Here is a 22,852-nt window from a genome sequence, read left to right on the forward strand (position 1 = left end):
CAGGAGAAATATCCTCATGGTTTATGGTACTGCTCCTGATTTCTTACTGATAAGCATTATTTGTTATTTGTACTTTTACCTCATTTCTATTATGCTATTAGTTTTTCATCAGTAAGATTTAACTAGTAATATTTTTTTCCAGGCTTCCATTCAGAATTTTATTTTTAAATTACATCCTTTACCTCACTGAAACAAATAACTTCTGTTGTCCTACAGTCTGCATTTATATTTTGCTTATTTTGTGCAGCAACATTACAGCCTAACAAAGTTGATATTAATTTTATTTATATTTTATTGCATATCTGCTTGTTTCTTGCTTTAAGCAATTATAAAAACAAACTCTGGCTTTACATTGAACAAGGATCTCCATTTCAGAAGCCTCCTGCCTATGCAGATTTTGTTTAGAGAGGAGTATATATGTTGTTACATAAGCAAATAAGTAGTGGTTTAGAACAAACAACACTAGTTATGTCAATTTAAAATGTTTAAATGTATTTAATAAAGTGTTAGAGTAACAGGTACTCAACTACGCTGGTCATGATTATTTGTAATGACTACTCAAACTGAAACAACCTCCTACAGATCTGTAAACTGCTGTTCAGGTATTTTGACACTACTTTTTGTACCATATGTTAATGCTCCATTATATTTCAATATTCAATGATCAACATTCTAAAAAATTGGAAGGTGAAGTATCAAGCAATAAACATAGCTAAGATTCCCATAATTGTTCATATGCAAATAAATATACTTTTCCCTTTCATCTTTGTCTTGTCTTACCCACACAGATATGAAAAACAGCAATGAATTCCTTTTTCTGGTCCAGCTTCTCAGTAGGATAATTCAACAGACCAAGGACTTCAATATAGATCATTTGGTCTAGCATTAATTGCACAAATTTTATAAGCTGCTCTTCCTCAATCTTCTTTATACAGAAGGTTTAATCACATTAAATCACAGAAAATATCAGTGCATGATAAACGCATTCACATCCAAATTATTTAAACTAAAATGCTGGGAAACTTTCTAATGGGAAAGGCTTCTAGAGCATCAGGAAAACACTTGCTTTTTATGTGGATCAATGAAATCTTCATATGAACTGCTGAAGCATTTAATTTTTTTTTTAAAGCAGTCTTTTACACAGCCCCAATTTTCAAAAAATAACTATGACTTAAAAATATAATGAGAGCTAGTTCAAAAAACCAGCATAAGCACACAATCTAGTGTGTAGTCTATTGTAATTAAGACCAGTGATTCAATACCTATTGCTACTGGCCAGGTATCATAGCAACCTTGTGTCAGTGAATACTGCTGGAAAGCTGTTCAGCACCAGCAAGACTATGCTTCAGGAAAATCTACAATAGCACTACAGATTGTCAACATCTGTGGGGGCTGTTATAGGGAAAACAACAAAGAAAACTGCTTTTAAAAAAACTGCTTAAAAAATTGACAGGGATACTACAGGAGCACTATAAAAAGAAAAAGAAATACTGATAGGAAGGAAAGATCATTTTTTGTCATTAGTCACATAACTTCTACATCCACATCCTAATACCCATCCATATAAACTAGAGAGTTGAAATAACGCTGCATTGCCAGTGTTTATGTATATCCACAAAATACTGTCTTATTGTTTACTAAAACACGTGCAACATTTGTCACCTGTATTAACCTGAAAATAAAACAGAGCAACTTTTAAAATAATATTTAAATTTCATACATAAACTCTGGATAGTCTTGTATAAATCTGCAAAAAAGAAAAAACAGGTTACTATGAACAAGAACCTAATATTGATTTTTCTGCGGTGCAGTAAAGCATCTCCATTCTATTTGGCTGCTGTCAAAGCCACTCTTTAACAGCTGGAGTCAAATTGCACTATTTACAGCAAGAGCCCTTGTCAAGTGGACCATAAGTATTCTAACAATACACTATTCAAATGGCACTTTGCCACACAAATTGCTGACTTGATGAATACCCTATGTCAATGACTAAGGCCAATATAAAAGTTTCATTTTTATGAGAGGTTTTACATTCACATATTAAGTAAAGCTTTCTTGAAGAACTATTAAGCTATGTATTTCAGGTCTTTCGGTGTTGAAAATAATTAAAATCTGCTTAAATATATCAAGGGAATTTGACAACATTAATATGGATCTTGTGTTAACTGCATTTGTCACACTCGTCCGTTATTGGTACTCCCACTGGCACGTGCAGCACAATAAAAGAATTAAAATGGCCAAAACACCATGAAATCAAAGCATTCTGCTTTTGTATCTGTGATTTACATGATGACAAATGTTTTGAAAGAAAGCCTTTGAAGCTGGACTGTTACGTGAGGATATTTTTCCTCTTTTCTTCTAAGGATAAAGAGACTATTACCTGTTAGACACTTTTGTCTTAAATACAGCAATAATAATAAAAAATAAAGTAATAAAAGTAATATTAAAAATACAGTGCTGAATCTTGCTTGCCATCTTCAAGTGGATTGCCTCATTGTACAAAATAAGGATCACTTACAAATGAAAAACCCACAGGACAGAATACCTACTTTTGACTTTCTCTATTACATAAATCTTTTAAAATTGAAATCTTCTTAAACATTCCATGCTTTAATGTTAAGTCAGGAGTTAAATGAAGAAAAGGGAAAAAAACTGATATGCAATGCTTTAGAAAAAAGGAAAAGTCAAACGTGCCCCAATTATTTTTTAGTAAAATAGAAATATTTTAAACAATACAGTATGTTGTTAAATTTCTAAAGCACAATTTTCCAAAGAAACAAATTGATAACGAAATACTGAACACATACATACATAAAATCTTTTGTTAATCTAAAAGTTCTGTGTTAGTTAGATCAGTGTGGTCATTATTCACAAAAATATAGCATGACATTGAATCTACCGATATCCATAGAACTCCCACTAATTTCATGCAATTGGATTTCAGGAGACTCTCTCAAAATGTTTTAATACAATAACCAGAAAGAGTCAATACAGTACTTCTAAAAAAGTTAAAATGTATCCTGAATAAGAACTAAGAAAAATGGTGGACTTCATTACAAGTCTTTCCTAGTGCCAACTATAAAAAGTCCTAGAGCTCCACACTCCCTTGGTGCAGTGCATGCTTGCTTACTGGAATAGCATTATAAGGGAGCCCTCCATTGTCACAGTTTTACCAGGTTCACCTACACATTATATGTATAGCCTTTGGCCTCTCCCAGCCCAATCTACAAAGCATGCTCTAACAGCGATGGAAGTGGGAAAAAGTGCCAGCTTGTAAAGGATCAAGGATTTTTTGATCAGAAGTGGTTTTCCAGGTGCAGATCTTCATATGGAGACACAAAATTAAATATTTATTAGGGTATTAGACTAAAATAATGTGACTACAACAATGATAAAAAAGAAAAAGTAAAAAGAGAAGGTGAAAGAAAGAAAAGCTCTTTTGGTAGTTACTTTTAGACTTTCCTATGGCTATCATTTTCTTTTAATAAAAATCTTTATCTGGACGAGATAATTTATGAACAAAGTTTAAACATGAAAATGGATATCTTACTGCAAAATCAGAACAGCTGAGATATGTCTGATCAAGTAATGTACTACAAATGTTATTATGACTCTCCTGCCACACTATTGTGACATTGCTTCCAAATTAAAATCATAGTAATCCACAAAGCATATTAAACTTCCCATTTCACAATCAACGAAAACCTCGTTCCTCGTATTTCATGGGTAGCAAACTTTCTTTCCAATCACTTCATTAAATTCATACAATTTTCAATTTAAAAGAGATTACCAAAACTATGTTGCAAAGACAACTTTTTCTGTTGTTCCTCTTTTAAAACGCAAGAAACTATTCCTTTTAGTAAACTAACAGTGTGATCAGATTCTGTGTCAATGACCAATTCGTGCACCATCTGCCCCACAAGATGCTCAGCAGGATTATGCTCTAATAAGACTTTTCAGCAAATGGCATCATAAAGAACTTTAGAAATCAGACTAAGGTTAGTCAAAGGTCAAAGACAAATATAAAGAGTTAAACAACCATCAGTTTGAACTCAAAGGTATATTTAAATTTGCAAGTACAATAAAGATGACTAGGAAATTCAGAACCAGGACTTGGATTAAGCTGTCCTTTGCATCACACAAAATTTTGGAAAAACAGTTTTTCAGGCACTACAGTTAATAAAGCCAAGAAGTTAAAAGGCCAGAGACCATTCGAAGGCTGTTTTTCATGCACTTGTGAGTTGAAGGAGACATTTTTTATTATCCCATACTTGCAAGAAGGTATTTATGATCTACAGTGTTGAGAATCAATGGATATGACTTCCGCTGGTCTATTGCAAAGAACAGAATTCCCAAAGTTCATCAATAAAAAGTGATAAACATGAACAAACAATGAAGTCCCATTCTTAAGATACTTTTATATCAAGAACTCAATGAATACACTCACTCCTGATGGGCAAACCAGGTGTTAGAAAAAGGCATATATCATTATCCTCCAGCCTGAATAAGGTAATACATACCTTATTGAATTTGAGATTTTATTAAAATTGTGACAGTTTTAATAATTGGTTTTACATGTAATGAATGCAGCTTTTTATATATCAACAAATAATTGACAGATGTATAGGTATATTTAAGGCACAAACAAATAAAATGACGATTGCATTTTCAACCCTACTTCTCATTATCTAGTATCTCTGCACTTGTTTTTTCAGCTTTAATAGTATATTAATACTAGTTTCAGTACGGAATTTACTTCAACTTCCCCTCCCTCCCCCAAAATCATCATCTTCATCAGTTATTATTTGCCTTGATTACCTCTGTGAAAACCTTAGATAAAGCTAGCACTCTGGTTCCAAAGCTCTCCTGAAGACTGTGATACCTATTTGCGGCACAGTATCTTATAAGAAACAGCACCATCCTCCTTTTGACCAGTGAATTGCCAAATGTAATTGCACTAGTATAAATGAAGACAGACACGCACACTGTTCTGCAATGATGTCCAGAGAAAACAAACACCCAATAAAAACTAGCATTGAATTACAGCAGAAACCTGCGCTTTTGCAGAAATGCAATAGGGAAAAGGCCAATGGCTTTGTGCTGTAATGTGCCTTTTCTAAAGACCTTTCCAACTCAGCTGATGGGTTTAATTTTTCTGAAGGTGCTGGGTGAGAGATGCAGAATCTAATGGCAGTCATAGGCCTGCAGTCATAGGCCAGCAGCAAAAGGAAGTGGGGTCTAACTACAGGTGCCAAGTCCTTGAGAAAAGTCTTCTAAGATAATCTAGTGATAGCCTTAAGGCATTCCCCCATCTTCCTCATTTGTTTTGAAATGGAGTTGAAGCCATAAAAATTGAGCCAACAGGACCAAGGCTTTACAAATTTAAAATCAAGTCTCCCCACCTTTTACACAGGTTTACATATCAATAAAGGTGAAAGGGTGAAGAATTTGGATCACAACCCATTGCTCTTAAACTCTCTACTCGTCATTCTTACCTTATCAGAAGTTTTCTCTGTATGAGTAAGATTGTAAGAGACCATGCCATGCTTGTAAGAGCTAGAGGGTTTGTATACAGTATCTTTATGCCTTTTTGAATCTTGAGATACAGGAAGTAGAGCACCTGCCATTAAATATTCTGAATCTTCAATGGAAGTAAGAATTGCTTTTGCTGTTTCACCTGTTTCATGCCGTTCTAGTGTACCTAGAGAAACATAACAGAAACTGATTTTTTTCACAGAACTACACTACTTCACATTTATTTCACTGTAAATATCACAGTATTACAATACATATATATGTACAATAATACATTTCATGTGAGCAGACAAACCATGATGCTATGTTTACAGACGAACCAGTTCCTTACTCTCTAAACACTGAAAATGTAATTTAACATAAGGGTCTATTCCACAGCATTACTACATTAAAAAAATAAAAGCTTAATTTCTTCTAAAGAAATCACAGCAGCAAATATATCAGATAGACTGCAAGAAACTTAGGATATCTTGTGAAATGTGTGAATTCAGAGGCAATTTTCAAAATGTGCAACAAAAGAAATGAAGGAAAACACCACTTGCCCTCTTTTCAAATCATCAGAGCATCATTTGTTTTCTTCTCAAAGCCTTCAAACACACATATACATCATTTTTTATATATAAATATATCTCATTAATACTGTGAACAATAACACATTTATGTAATATTTTAGTGCTGTCCTCTAGTGTTCTCGATTACAAATAGCAAGGGAAACAGTTTTCCTTCCATTCTCAACAACCATCTTTACCTTTGAAACTTTTTAAACACATGAAAATATTACATATAGGTTAATAGTCAAGAATATTAACACAATGTTTAAGGGACTTTGTTTTACCACTTCTGTGGCTCTAGGAAAATGGCTTCCTTTAAGTGTTATATCCAGAGTATGCACCGATTGGAGTGCTATTCCAAGTAACTCCAAGTAACAGTTTTCCCTCCCTTTTGCTTTTCCTTTCTCTATTTTCTTTCCCACTTTCACTTTTCATTTTTTACTGTAACCTCTTTTCTACCTCCTAGAGAAAAAAAAAATCAGCAGAAGTGGCACATTTGCTTCATGCCTGCTCTTTATCTTCAGCTTTTGCTATGCTAGCCCTAATTAAAAATTGCGGGGCCTAGAAATGATCCATTTCTGATGGATGACCACTTTAATTCTTTGCACCTCCTTCTTACTAAAGGATTTATTCTTTCACACATAAAGCAGCACCTACCAAGCATAAAGAAATAGTCAAGAAAGGTAGATGTGATGCCACCCACTTGCCTCATGGAGTGGGAGGCTGGGCTAGACCCTCGGTTTGACAGCCCCAAAGGAGGGAGCTCCTATTTGAAGACTTGGTGGGACACCTCCTCTTTTCCAGGATCTCTGGGCTGTTCATGGGTCAGATAGAAAGAAGAACCTATTGATCTGTTCTGCTCCCCTCACCTTCAGAGGGGACACTTCAATCAGATTTTTCTTTCCTTCCCGTCATATGTTCTACATAGGCACTGTATTTTTTTTTCTATGGGGTATTGACCTCACTGGAGCCAGAAAAGTTTTTTCTCCTACACTTGGCAAAGCTTCATTTTTTCCCCTCACCTTTTCCATAGCACTCCAGAGGCAAAACTTTAGAGAACGGAAATAGGACTCAAATACTTCAAATGTGCAGGATATTTAACTCAGAAAAACTGAAGCAATCAACTTTACTGGCATAAAATATTCAGATTCATCATTTGCTGCATTGTAGCAGTCTTTTGACAGTCATTATAAAGCTAAGCACCACAATATATACTGAGCTGCTGCATCTTTTAATTACAAAGCAGTATAAGGTAGACACCATGAACCTCTGAGTTTGGCTTTTCTGCATGATATAATTCAACTATTTCTACTGAAAAAAATTAAAACCACCAACTTTTTATTAGAAGGATTGTTCATGACCTGAAGCTTATGTTATTTTGATAATAGTACTTTATTTACAAGTACTAAAGAGCTCTAAAATGAGCTTGAATATATTTTAAACGAACTCCTGGTATACACCACACATTTCCTACAGGAATTTAATTCATAAGAAACATGGCTGAAATTGCTTTTTTTTTTTTTTAATAAATAAATATCAGAGATAAAGGACATGTAAAGGATTTAGAAAGAATTAAATATCTGATGTAATGATGTGATGTTTTCTCCCTTAAGTTTGAAATCTTTGTAGCCTCAAGTAATCCAACACAAATTTTCCCTTTCATTGCTACCAGAAAAAAGCATGTAACAAACTGCTAAAAATATTGGACTGGGATTGAGGGATCTCATACGATATATGTGTGCATGCGTGTGTGTGTGCGTGTATCAAATCTCTTTATCTGAAGTTTTTTCTTTGAAATTCATCCCTGTGTTCACTTTAGTATTACCTCCATTACTTCAACGGCCAAGAGTCCACACTCTGAGCAGAAGCAAGCAATCCAAGTGATGCTTTTCATCTCCTACAACTCAGTTGAATGCCATAGACTGCTATAATATAGCACTGAAACGTAAGGATCAGGCCCAGATGTTTAAGACATAATTTTCTTCTCCCATATCCAGGATTTGCAGCCAGTGTCAGATAGTTACAGAACTCAGTATTAACTGGAAGGCTAGCAAGTTGCCCAAGAACTGCAACTCTACAGTCAGGCTGCCTATAAGCACTTCAAATAAAACTAGCCACAAAGCTCCCACCACTGCAACATTTAAATATTTCATAAGCATGAAAATTGCTATATTAATGAAAGCCTACAAGGAAAGAATCATACAATCTGTACTAGGTGTATGCATGGAATGTGTTCGCACATTCTTAAGAGCATTATGATGGTTGCAAAGCTAACCATTAAGTATGGAAATTCCACAGCTGATCATTCAGTACTATTTTGGACTATGTATGGAGTGTACCCTTTAGGACTATAAACATATCCTATTCCTCCACAGGTCTTCCTGCAACATCCAGGACACAAGATGAATAAAAGTCATGAAGAAGTGCGAATAACTAAACTTTTTCTACAACATATTGCTGCAAGTCCACTATGCAGAGAATGTATACATCATTGTTGTCTGTATTGCTTTTGCCTGTGCAATTCATCACAAGAGTACTCAGGTGCCTCAGAAAGGCTGTTATAATAAGCCTGTGAAATTACAGGTTATCTTTACTTTACAGGCAAGGAGCTAAGGCACAAGACTGCAATAAAATCTTAATAAATCAACTAATTTTGGGGACCCTGTATTATATCATAAAGACCTGACTTTACATACTATTTAACATTAGACAGAATTTGAAATATTCAAAACTTCCCCATCAAATATCCTGGTCACAGATCAGGTATTCCAAAAATGAAAAATGAACAATTAAAACCAAACTTCATCATTTGGTCACAAGTGACTTGCCTAACATCACGTGTGGCAAACGCAGAGATAGAATCTAGGCTCCCAAGCAGAAGTCAGCTACATTACCATCACGGAGAATATTCTTATTCTCTCTGAAATTCCCTAACTCATTCACTCCTCACCCTTCGTCTTATGCAACAAATAAGAACAAGATTGCAGGTAACAGCCTCCTTCACTACATAATCCCAAATCATCCCCAGAGGCAGAACACCCTGTTGAAGAATCTTGTGGAAATAACAGGATATGATCATTTAAAGACCATTGTACTCGCAGAACAGGATAAAACCATATTTCCAAAAAAAACTGTAATCAGAGTTCTCCAATTTTTTTTACCTTCCCATATATACATACAGGGGTAAAAATATGTATTTAACATTTGCATTATTTTACATACATTAGGGCTCTGGCAACAGGCTCAGGGAAAAGTTTTCAACTCCTGGTTGAGGGAAAGATCAAGTCCCTTCCCCTGAAAATTTAATTTTTTGTTGATGGAAAAAGACAGAGACTGGAAGGAACGGTAACAATTGCTGGAGACGGTGACAGTAGCAATTCACCATTGGAGACCATGGCCTGAATGGAATGAACAGGCTGTTTTCATGTAGATGAATGCAACTTTTTACACATATATACAAAAATATGTACACATATACGTATAGACAATTTTCAAATACTGGCAGGTGTGTTTCTACATCTTACAGACTTACGGACACAAACTGAGAAACCAATGAAAGGGTGTTAGTGATCACTTCTGTTATTTACCAAATTCTTTTCTGTCAATGGCAGGATGATGCCATAGCAAGTACATCACTTCACTTTCTCCTCTCCAAACTAGAAACAGTAGCTGCTTATCAACCCCAAACCCTTCTAGGTTCATACTAGGCAAGGAATTTTCAAGGATTCACGGATATAGGAGTCATAATCCAAGTCCCCCCCCCCCCTTTTTTTAAACATATTTATAGACAAACACTGGATAGAACAGAATTCCTTGGACAACCAACTCAGATTCTTACAAACCAAAGACGACATCACACAATCAATTTCAAAAATGTATTTAGCTCCCTCTTAAAATCATTTGTGTCATTTATAATAGCTATCTCAAATTCCTTCGGATCATAAGTAGCACTTTCTGGAAGATGGTTCCTTCCCTAAAAAATACGCTTGCTTCCATACACTAGTTAATCATAGCTTTTTGCATGTGTGTATATGCAGCGTTGTGTATACATCTGGAGTTGCAATAAAACTGCACAAATTGCACAGGGATATGAGTGTGATGATGGAAGGGGGTTGGTATTGAAGAAAATATTACAAGGCATTTATTTTATGCAGTGTACTTCAGGAGATGGAGACCAAAATGAAAGTATATAACTCAATTGCAAAGTATGTGGCAGATACAAAGTAAAGGAAGACATCATGATTTTGACTCCTAAATACATTGCAGGATGAACATCTTTAAAAGAAAAATATAGTGAAAAGAACTGTTTATTTGACAAAAACATTCTAATGCAAACAATCAAAGGAATACTGGGGCAGGGGTGATTATTGTTCCGGAAACACTTATCTTTTTTAAGAGAGACAACATATTCCTAAGAGAAAATAAAAAGAATTATAAAAGATGCAGACTGTGCATGGGATTAAGAAAGAGGACAGAAAGAGACAGCTCCAGCCTGCAGTGTTTTAAAAGCAAGTGAGCCCCAAAGCTTTTGATTGGGGAGCATAAAATAACAGTTGATCAAGGGGAATAGATTTGGTTTTCCACAGAGCAGCAATACAACAACTATGACCCCCTACTACACATACAAAATACACAAAAAGAAAGTCTTTATCTCTCTAAAGCTGTGACCATGGCAACCAAGTCTCAAAAACAGTCAAGACTGGAGTATTTCACTCTCTGGGCAGCTTTGGACCACCAGATGTGACTGGCTAGAGACTGTTACAACATCTTATTCCTCTTCTGGACCAAGTACTACAAATTGGGTCTCTTGGTGTTAGAGCTGTCCATGCAGTTCTCTGCGTTCTTACTGAACGATGCAATTTTACCAGAGGAGGTCATGCATCTTATCATGCCTCAAGACAAGGTATTCACTTACATCATATGACTTGTCATATCACCAGGGTCCAGTAGCTGTTGCAGCAAGCAGAAAGCAAAGTATTGAAAAGACATCCTTAATACTGCAAAGCTGCTGTGACCTAGTAACTCAGCTGAATCTTATAGTGTTAGAGTGATCTGTGCAAACAAAAAATTGTTTCAGAATTAATTTTACTTTAAAAAGAGCATCTGGTTAAAAACAAATCCTTTTCTTCAAATTTACTAGTAAGCAAAATAAACATCTTCCAGACCAAAGTTCATCCTTAATATTAGCCATCTCCTGGACTTTCATTTTCTATCAAGATCTTTCTTTCCATATCTACGTTTCATCTGAAAAGAGTCTCTCATCCACTTCTTTTCTATACAGGTAGAGTCACACAAACAGAAACTTCACGTTCCCTGTTAGAAGATACTAGAATTTTACAAGTCTACACTACGGTTTCAAGACAGTGCTCAAGCATTTTGCCTGAAAATATTTTAACTGCTAGTTCTACCACTAACACCAAATGGCCCAAACCAGATGGAGCAAACATTGCATTAAATAAGCATATACTGTTCCATCCACATCAAGACACAAATTTAAATGCAACCTACAAATATAGATGGGATGGATCAACCAAAACCTGCCTACAAAAAGCCACTTCTGTCTGAAATCCTCAAGATGTTTTACATATAGCAACAGATTAACAATTTAGGCACACTGTAACTAGAGTTATATACACATATATATACAAAAGCATGTACAGTAGTAACCCATTAGCAAAACAGATTTGGCAGACAAACTATAGTGATTTTTCCATTTGGAGATTTTTGCAGGGAGTCCAGCCACTAAACGTTACTGATATCTTCACCTGAAGATATTCTCAAAATATCGTTCGCAAACTACTGTCAGAATATCTTATTACTGCCTGCTTTAGTTAAAGCGATGAAGAACAATATAAAGAAAACTTCTGGAATATCACATATAACACAGTTATAGATATGTAGGTAGAAAGAGCAGTTCTCCAGCACGTGGCTCAATTTCTGTGGCAGGCCTAGAGGAGAAGGGCCATTACAGCTCCCCAGTTTTCTCTGGCTCCATCTGAGCTGTCTTAAACAAAGGACAATAATCCTCTAACAGGAACTGTTGAGATAGAGTAAGTGTGCTCATTTGGGCTGAGTGGAAGTGGCAAGTTCTGAACTCAGGAAGAGATGTGGACAGTTTGTCTTACCATTTGAGAGCCAGAGCAAGGAAGAAGACACAACCCTTAATGTCCAGAATGACATCCCTCCATGAGATCAATAAAATCTTCTTTCTGACTGCACATACCATGTTCAGTAAGTTCTCAATGCCACTGTCTCTTTTCATATATCATACTTTGTATTATTAATAACAAAGCAAGAATAAAGATCAACTATCACCTGTCTTTAAGACATGCATCCTTTTAAGCATGGACACATACAGCTAAATACCATTTATATTCCATCTAGTAACTCAAGTATACATAAAAATATCAGGCCATTCTCTTCATAAAAACATATGTCCTTAACTTCCATAGTTCTGGAAAAAGGTGACATTGCTTTTTGCTTCTGAGACTCAAGGACTCACCCAAGCTCCTCTACCTTTTATTATTATACATCACTAAGTATTTACTGAACAATGGCTCAAATTTACATAGAAAGAAAACAATATGAATTAGTCAGTGCAAGCTGGACTGACCTGAGGCTTACAAGTGTAAAAGGCAAGAAATTAAATCTTAATCAAAATGCTGACAAATTAAAAAGCTTCTACAACAAAATATATATGTTCTTATTTATGACTTATTTTCAATTATTCACATTTTCAACATAGGCCAACCAAGAAATAGGTTTCCTTTTTATTTTAGAAATGGATTTAGGCAATAGCATAAGATGTTCAGAGAAACTGCAGTAAGATGGCAACTTTCAATCATACCACATCATTCAACGCATGTTATCACGTGCATATCTTATCACTTGCATTGTGTTACCTTTAATACGCTTTGTATTTCCACAGAGAACTGTTTTCTTAGAGAAAGACTGTCTAAAGCAGAAAAAACTTGTCTAACATTGCACTGCTCCTTCCTAGAGCTACAGTACTCCTGGCTCAACATGTTGTCTCAGCTCAAAAGTGCACAGCCGGGTTAACTCACTCCTGCAAGTTCTCCCTTTCTCTAAGGGCACCTTAATGCAAAGGGAGAGCAGGGGAGGAGAAATCCAGAAGGCCGAAGCCCACGTGGTGTCTGCCCTGACTATTAATGCTGAAGGTCAGACCACGACCTAAGAACAAAACAGCTAAATCACTAGAGCCTTTTTCCAAATATGAAAAGCTCCCTTCAGGGGAGATAAGCCTTTCACAGTCTTCAATTATCTCCTTGGAGTAATGCAACAGGGTACTTAATATTTAAGCCATACTTTTGTAAGGGCAGTTCTTTAGTTTCACACGGATGATGAAATTATGTGCAACATAACTGTTTTAGAAAGATCACTGTTAGGAAGATCAAATGAGACAGATTTGGGCTATTATCAGAAAAAGCATGAAATAAACCACAAGTGTGGGGTTTTTTATGAGCAAGCATATATTTGAGCCCATATTCTGGGTGCATTCATGGACATGTACCTGACTCAACAAATCTCTTAAAAAAAGTGCTTACCAATATTACTTTGTGTAATTCTAAAATGAAGGAAGCAAAGATATTCTGTGGGTGTGAATGTATGTGTGGACTTTGTGAGTGTGTGTACAAGACTGAATGATAGGAGAAGGGGAAAAGACTGTTAGCATACATTTTCTGAAGCATAGGGTTAGACTGAAACAGGACAGAAATTTTACTCAAACTTGAGAGCATTTTAGAAATAAAAACAAAAATTAATCAGGTGATGTCATATATTTTCCTGAAAACCTGGCATCTCTCTGAAAGCCTTCTACCATTTCACTGTTTCCATTAACATAAATTATAGCAATTTTATCACAAGTTTAATTTTATTATTGAAAAGTCTAACAAGGGTTGACTAAAACAATTGCATAGGCATTTCTATCAAGTAACATCTATTATGGAATTTGGCCACTTGGCACTTTTGAAGATTTACGGTTTATCATCAGTAGAGACGAAGTTCATCGCCTTGCTCACATGAACAGCATAGAGATCGACCTGGTGCCCCCTTCCTAACAAAACCATTTCACAGTTACTGCATCTTGCTCCTGCAAATACAGAAATGATGTGGATTTCTGATAAGGGGCATGGGACCCTGGAGGCAAAGTTTGTTAGCCAGGGAGAAGTGAATGAATAAATAGACTTCTCACAAACTTGTAAAAAGAATATTTTTCTGTACTTATATAGGATGTCTCATAAGAGTTACAGAAATAGCAGGAAATCTAAAACTGAGTTTTGCACCAGCCCACATCTTTAGGCTATGCAGACTGCATTTGAAAAAACAGTAGTGATCACTATGACCTTGACCCTAGCTACACCACAGCCTCCAGCATACAAAAAGCAACCACAGGATTTATCAGCTAGGCCATACTCACCCACTCAAATCTAATTCTGACTGATGACCTGAAGAGAGAGAAAAAGAAAGATGGAGAGATGGAGAGAAAGGGAAAATGAAAGACACTGAAAGAGACTAAACCATTAAATTTTTCAAGGACTAAAGGGTCACAGGGGTGCAATTACGATTGCTTCTACAATTACCTAGGCACAAGTGTATATTAAGTTAATGACCAAGTTTACTTTGATACTGTTCTGATGGTTTTATTAAAGCTGCAAAATACAAATCAGTTCCTCAAAGCCACTGGATGGGATCTAAAGTTTAGTTTTCTAAATAGTTAAATCATTGATTTCTTTCCAAACCAGAAAAGCTGTCAGTCATACTAAATAAGGGTATCAAAAAAATGCTGCATCATTTTTATTACATTGCAGAATATCAAGGTTAATGACACTTTTTAAAATAAGTGTCTTACAAAACCATTAAAAGAAGTGATTGCAACATTACTTGACAATAATTTCTTTCCCATTTTCCTAGAATGTACCGCCTTCACATATTGATAGCCACTAGAAAGCAAAATTAGTGCTGTAAGAACCTTACAAACCAAGACATATCAGAGTTTTTCAATAGACTGCAGTTTGAGACCTGTGTTCGTAACATTTTACTCTAACCAATAAAGACTAGGTCAGTCACTTCTTGGTGACTTCCCTTACCACTGGATCACCTGCACCATAAAAAAATGGATTTCACTAAGATGATACAGAACATTTTCCTTCTTCCAGTTGGGGTGCAAGACCGACTACATTTCTGATTACACCAAACCATCATCATATCGTACTAGCAAGACAATCACACAATATATTTCTTTTTACTGAAATTCAACCAGTTTATTGCTTCAACTTCGATGTTTTAATGCTAGGACAAATGAGTAAACTCCCCAGTTAAACACACAAATTCTGCAACTACATTTGACACTGTTTTAGAATTTATCACAGGCTTAGGAAACATTTTTTGTTGGCACCAATTATAAAAATATTGGTGCATATATAACCACCTAAAAATTATCTCAGTGTTTGAAAATGTTCCAGCATGTTTGGCTGCCAATGTGATCAAAGGTTTGATCTATAATACCACTAAGTGTAAGAGTAATTTCATTTTCTCCACAGCAAGGATGCTTCTGAAATAGAAGAGCTTTTATATAACAGTTTGAATTAATGAATGTGGCACTAACATTGCAGAAAATATATTCAGAGTATTTCTCAAGTCATTTCTCTTTTATAAATTTTTTGTGATGAAAAATGATCATGCAGATGGATTTAACTAAAGGAAGGCACTGAACATTTTAGTGCTGCCAAATTAATTAAAAAATCTCTCTTTTAACTTACTGACAATTTTTTTTAAAAGTTTTTAACTATTTGAGCTAAAGTTTTCTATACTTGACAGCTAGCATACGTTGTATTTTTTCATTTTTCAGCAGAAATGGCTCAAACCATGTTAAGAGTCATGAAACATCCATAAAATCTTCATAACTTGAAGCATGGACTCAGAACTGAACCTAACACTTCCATGAAGTACACTGTCAATGCTGATGCCTTTCCCACCACAGCAGCAGTTTTAACTAGAGCAGGACTAATATACCAGCAGTGCCACCTGTTTGCTCACACAACACAGTTGCATACAGAGTCCAGGCTATATGATGACAGAATCAATCTCATTATTGTGAAAAGTGATACTCTTTCACTTTGCTCTATAAAAAAAAAATCCAACTACACACATGTAGAAAATTATACAGCAACATAATGCTAAGGTTGCAAAGTCAGGGAAAAAAAACAGAAAATCTGTGAATTAAGGTAACTAGTACTGTTTTATGCAAGTCTCTAGTGCATTATATGTTAAAAACTTAGCTTTCAAAGTACATAACATCTGGAGTGCACTAAGAATGATCCCAGAGCACATAATAGAACAATTTGTCACTTGTAGGATTCTTCCTGCTTAGATGCAGAAGCTAGAAGCAGAAACAATCATAATGCACGTGACAGGGTCATTGCAAAAATACTGACACTGTGATAATCTAAATGGAAAAACACATAAAAAAGTTAAGTTTTATATTCAGAACAGGATTTGAATAACATGGCACAAACAGGGAAGGGAGCACACACCGGAACAGTGTCGATAAACCAAAATACCATATAGACATTTATTTACTAATTACCTACAAGAGTAGAGATGCATGAAAAACGTAAGGTAAATGCAGAAGCAGCATGAATTAAATTTGCACCAGTGGTCTTAACTTCAGCATCTCAGAGCTTTTCAAAGCTTCACTTTAAAAACTCATCTTAGGTGTAGTCACATAACTATAATTTATTAAAATCTCTTTATGTATTTCTCTTTTTCTTCTATAACTCAATTTTATATGGAAAACTATAGCTATTTCCTATGTTATTTTAATTCATTTAATTGCCCTGCATGTAATGAAGTGGTACTGCACATCAATAAGTAAAAGATAAGGACCCATAAACAATTCAGAGGTGAGGACACTCAAAAAAAAAAAAAACCAAACAAAAATGGGTACTTAATAGAAAGCACATTATAACATAATTAAATATTATCTCAGGAACTGTATTTGCTAGCAATACATATTTCAAGTAGATACAGTAAAAATCAGTGCTATCAACAGAAACAGATTATATACCAAAATAACTATGATCACCACAACTCCTATAGAGATTAGTAGTACAATGTAGAAAATGTTATTTTTAAAATTTGAAAATGATGAATAATTCAATTACAGTATATTTTAAAACACTTTTAATATTTTCAGTCACCAGATAAATTGAGTTTCTTGATCCTGAAGGACTGGATCATCCTTCAGATTATTCAATGCTTTTGCAAGGTTAAGAAATCTGGTCTCATACATAAAAAGCAAGATCAGGCTAGAGGCTTATGAAATGACACAAAGTTTATAGACATCACAAAGCACCAAACCACTTGTATAAAACAATTTCTAAGTAGTAAAAAAATTACAGTGACACTGTTTCAATAACACATGAAAGCACACTGACCAATCAGCTCTGAAAGTAGTCCAAGGCGGCTGCGGTTTTGCATTTTGGAGAGATTTCTCTGATCACACTGGGTTCTATCTACACTGAAATCATGAATACAAATGAGCTGTATCTGTACTTGAATTAATCCCAATATAGCATAAGCAACAACAGTAGTTTTGCCATGGAACAAAGTCCCCCAAAATTACATTTCCTGGATAAACAAAAAAAGCACAGCCAAAGTAAAATTAACTTTTAATATTACTACTGGAATAAAAAGTTTGATTAAACTATGTTTGTTATCTACCTCTAATAAATGGCAGCAAGGAACACTGCTTTAATGTCTGCCCCTGTTCTTCCCCCACTCTCAATATGTATTAGATAGAACGATGGCTCTGCAGACATGTTGCTATATTTTGTACACACCAAGAAAAACAAACAAATCACTGATTACTGCAGTTCTTCTCATACTGATATTTACCTTTTCTTTAAGAAAAAACAAAGATGCCAACTACTCAGGAAACAATGAAAGCGGTATAGATAACTGAACTAATTTCTTTATTGAGGCGAATTTTAAGTGGTGACAATATTTGAAGAGATATTCTGCACTTAAATTAGAATAAAATTTGTTATTGATTTTCATATTTGTCTTCCAGCACAGAGATTTGGAACATATCCTGTATATATGCTACGCTAATATTCCAAATGTATTATTATGTTATTACATTTATTATCATAGAAAGATTCTGCTGTAATGGAAAGTAGCCATGCTCCTTACAATCTAGATAAAATGCATTAAATTACACAGATATTAGTTCATAGCTTCTATACTGTTTTGTGTATCACTACCCATACATATATGTAACAGCATCATTTAACTTTGTATAAAATAACTTTACTTTGTTCTGTAAACCAAAAGACTAAAAGGATGGGATTCAATTCATCTTATTCTGGACTTGTACTAGCAGCAGGCAATTGTCTCTGTATTGCTTAAAACTTCCCTTGTAGTCAATAGGGAAAAAATAAGCACTTCTGCCTATTTCTGCTTCCTTCTGTTCACTACAAAAACAGCCCAGATAACTAGGTTCAGGAGTAGATGTCTTAATTTAGATAAGGTTCCACTTGAAGCCAACTATATTCTTGGTGTTTAATAAATTTCAGCAAAAAGTACACTAATAGCAATATTAAAAATGCCTAATCATTTGGAAGAAAGGCAATCTATCATACTCGGAGGTAACCTCCTGCTTACCATGTAAGATAAAGCATCTTTGGCAATCTAATGAAGAGAAGCTACAATGTGTTGCACAGGGAGAAACACTGACTTAGATTTTTCATCTGTATAACAGTGTTTCTTCCATCCCAGTTATATTTTTTTAACCGGTTGTTCTGTCAAATGCAAAAACCTACCATGAAAGCTAGCTAAAAGGAATCTTAAATACTTCAAAAACTTCAGAACACCTTTTGAAAAAAATACTTCAACTTCTGTCACAGGAAACTAGAAGGTAAACTACTATGCACAACAATCTTTCACTTGTTTGAGGGGCCATCCTCTTAATTACCAGGGGAAAGGACGGTTTGGGAGCTAAACAGGTACAACCGAAAGACAGTCATAGGGACTAGGTGCCCCTGAACTTTTTCAAGTCATCTGTCAGATTCAACAGAATTACTGCTGACTCTACACTAGTGTAAATACTGAGATATTTACAGAAATTCCTTAATCCACATCCTGAAATATAAACAGACTAGCTGTTTTCCCAGTTATCTGTTAACTCTAGTACAGTAACACTGTTCAGACTTTTAAAAACTGCAAACAGTGATATAAGAATATGACATAAAATCAGGTCTTCCAATGAATTTCACTTAAAGAGGTAATGAGGTCATGAAACTAACTGTACAGCCAGAAGAAAAACAAAGAAATACACATTTTTGACCATAAAAACCATAATGAAAACCATAATGCCATAATGGAAATCAAGCACAAGCCCATCACTTGGACTTTATCCCACCAGGGAACAGGCTCGCAGGTAACTGTAGGCAAGGGGTACTATGCAAGTTTCCGCTCACTCAATCACAACGAAACACTCCTTTGTTTCTACAGAGACCTCTTAAGACTGTGATGCTGTATATGTCTTTCCCATATATCTGAGAGAGAGCCTGGACACTGCTCTGTCTGCCTGGCACTCAAGTATCCATATAGCTCTTGATCTAGGTCAGGCCAATTTCAAGGATCAATGCCATGACCTCTCATGTTCTGCTACAGTACAGATGTAATTGACTTCAAACTAACTAAAGTATAACCAGTAGGATTTCCCAGGTATTCCTCCTACATGGCATCTTTCAATTACCAATGCAGAACATGAACAAGGCAAAAAACTAAATTGCTAGTCACTAATGCAGCAAGTAACTGCAGCCCTTATGTTCCAGCCACTCTTTAAAGCTAGAGACTGTAGCTCTCATTCCTGCTTCTTGACACTAGCAAGTGTTAAAGATATTTTTCATCATTTTTGAATCTGTAATATACATGTGCAGTAGTATCCACTTTACTTCCACCTCTTGGAATAGGCTGGGGTCAGGGGGCAAAAAGAGACAGCTAAAAGTATCCTCTGATTTTTTTTGTCTCTGTGGTACCATTACAATCCTATGCTATTCAATCACCCTGGCTTACAAAGAAATCACTATACTTTACCATGATGCTATCTAGCTGTACCAGAATAAAGCTTGATCTGAGATGTGATTCTGTCTCCTTTCCAATCCTCTTAACTTCTTTGGGTTGTCTTGGCCATTATATGGCAACAGAAAGGATTAGAGCTTGTATCACTGAGTGCAGCAATCTGCATTTTGGCCAGGCATCTCTACAGAACTCGTCACATTTAAATCATTTTCCTTGTTGCTAAGCACAAGCAGCAGCAGCAGTGTTGGATTCACTCCACAGTATTTACTTTCCATGAACCGAGGATACAAATGATTGGTATTTACTGAAGAACCACCTCCCTGGTCCACACTCTGAAGGTGAAAGTATCCCTACTGTCAAGAGTGACTTCAAAGCCCCTAAGCTGTGCAAGTAGCATTTAATCCTGCAAGATACCTTTCGAACAGTGCACAGAGCTGGCCTTCTCTACCAACACACACAAGACTGCCATTCTCTTCACTCAGGCCCACACAGAGGGAGTTCTTTAAATCAACAGCCCAAAGTTTCAACTCAAATACAAGAGTGAATTATTCAGTACTTAATTACTTTGCCCCACAAGTTTGTAATATCTATGATCTGTCAACACTATTTCTACTTAAGAGCAGATATTCCATGAAGTAATAATAAAACTACCAGAGGCTAAAAAGCCTCTGCGAGCTAACTTGCACCATTTTTTCTTAAAATAGGACATCAAAAATTCTGAAGACTTAATTTATCATTACAAATATACACTTTCCTTACAGAATCTAAAAGAAAGAAAATACTAACAATACTATGGTTATTTGAACAGCGTGAAATAATTAACTGTGAAACATAAGCCTCCTTCTCAGTGCACATGATACAACAGAACACATGGGAACAACTCTGTTCTACATTCTGCTATACTCCTGCTGGCGCTTCAGCGTACAACACAAGCCCTACTAAAGACAGGCCCTCATACGAATGAGTGTCTGTTTCTGCAAGATCCCTTTACACCTGTACAAATAAGTTTTGTCAATAACTTCAACTTAAGTTTTCAACTTTTTGTACTATGATAGATTATACTCTATCACATCCTTAACATAATTGTTTTGACTTAATTTCCTTCTTTTAAAAAAAAAAAAAGAATACTTTAAGCATTTCATCAACATGCCATGGTGTCTGAGCCTCCTTGGAATCCAATTTCTTGTCAATAGGCCCATTAAGATTTTGCTACCTTGTGAGTTTGAGCCTTAATTCACAATCATGGTCTACACCATAGGAGCACCTGAGGAGCTATTACAGTATATCCTGCAAAAATGTACTAGCCACAGCACAGATTGCATATTATGGATCAAGAAATAACAAATGCATAGTGAAAATGTATACAAAGAGTAATCAATGCATACTCAACATCAGTGTTTCAGAGCTTTAATGTCTCACCCATTACATTTTTAAAACCTAAAGTTGTCATGCATTAAAAATATGGTAGCTACGATAAGAACAGGAAGAGAATACACAGAAAATGTATGTTCTGCAGTCCTTTGACACATTGAGGTGGATTGAGAACTGGCTGAAAGAGCTCAGAGGCTTGTGCTCAGTGGTGCAAAGTCTAGTTGGAGGCCTGTAGTTAGCAGTGTCCCCCAGGGGTCAGTACTGGGTCCAGTATTGCTCAACATATTCATCAGTGACCTGGATGAAGGGACAGAGTGCACCCTCAGCAAGTTTGCTGATGATATGAAACTGGGAGGAGTGGCCGATACCCCAGAGGGCTGTGCTGCCATTCAGAGGGACCTCGACAGGCTGGAGAGATGGGCAGAGGGGAACCTCGTGAAGTTCAACAAAGGCAAGTGCAGGGTCCTGCACCTAGGGAGGAATAACCCCATACACCAGTACAGGCTGGGGGCTGAGGAGCTGGAAAGGAGCTCTGTGGAAAAGGACCTGGGGGTCCTGGTGGACAACAAGTTGACCATGAGCCAGCAATGTGCCCTTGTGGCCAAGAAGGCCAAGGGTATCCTGGGCTGCATGAGGTAAAGCATTGCCAGATCAAGGGAGGTGATCCTCCCCTTCTACTCAGCCCTAGTGAGGCCACACCTAGAGTGCTGGATCCAGTGCTTTGCTCCCCAGTACAAGAGAGACACGGAGCTACTGGAGCAAGTCCAGTGGAGGGCTACTAAGATGATTAAGGGATGGAGCATCTTTCATATGAGGAAAGGCTGAAAGAGCTGGGACTGTTCAGCCTGGAGAAGAGAAGACTGAGACAGGGACCTCACCAATGTGGATAAGTATCTGAAGGGAGGGTGTAAAGAGGATGGGACCAGACTTTTCAGTGGTGCCCAGCAACAGGCACAAACTGAAAGACAGACAGTTCCATCTGAACATGAGGAAAAATATTTTTGCTGTGAGGGTGACAAAGCACTCGAATATCTCCAAGGATGGAGACTGCATAACCTCTCTGGGCAATGTGTTCAAAAGCCCTCCGGACACAATCTTGGGCAGCCTGCTCCAGGTGACCCTGCTTGGGCAGTGGGGTGGGACTAGATGATTTCTAAAGGTCCTTTCTAACCTCAGCCATTCTGTGATTCTGTGATTTATTTTCTCAGTTTTGTTTCAGAGTTTCAAATGCACAGAATTCTTTGGTTACAACATGATTCTACAGGAAATGTTAATAAACACTTCAGTAT

The 22,852-nt window shown here is 36.2% G+C and overlaps 1 protein-coding gene across 2 annotated transcripts in view; it reads right to left on the minus strand.

The window, feature by feature from the left end:
- WDR72 (WD repeat domain 72) overlaps positions 1–22,852 on the minus strand; it is a 133,162-nt gene that overhangs the window by 78,613 nt on the left and 31,697 nt on the right. For both annotated transcript variants that reach the window (XM_026104757.2, XM_026104758.2), the window contains one exon: positions 5,496–5,701. In XM_026104757.2, the coding sequence (XP_025960542.2) occupies positions 5,496–5,701 (206 nt within the window). The remainder of the gene's footprint in view (positions 1–5,495; positions 5,702–22,852) is intronic.

The sequence above is a fragment of the Dromaius novaehollandiae genome, chromosome 10, assembly GCF_036370855.1.
Source record: "Dromaius novaehollandiae isolate bDroNov1 chromosome 10, bDroNov1.hap1, whole genome shotgun sequence".
NCBI classification, from domain to species: Eukaryota; Metazoa; Chordata; class Aves; order Casuariiformes; family Dromaiidae; genus Dromaius; species Dromaius novaehollandiae.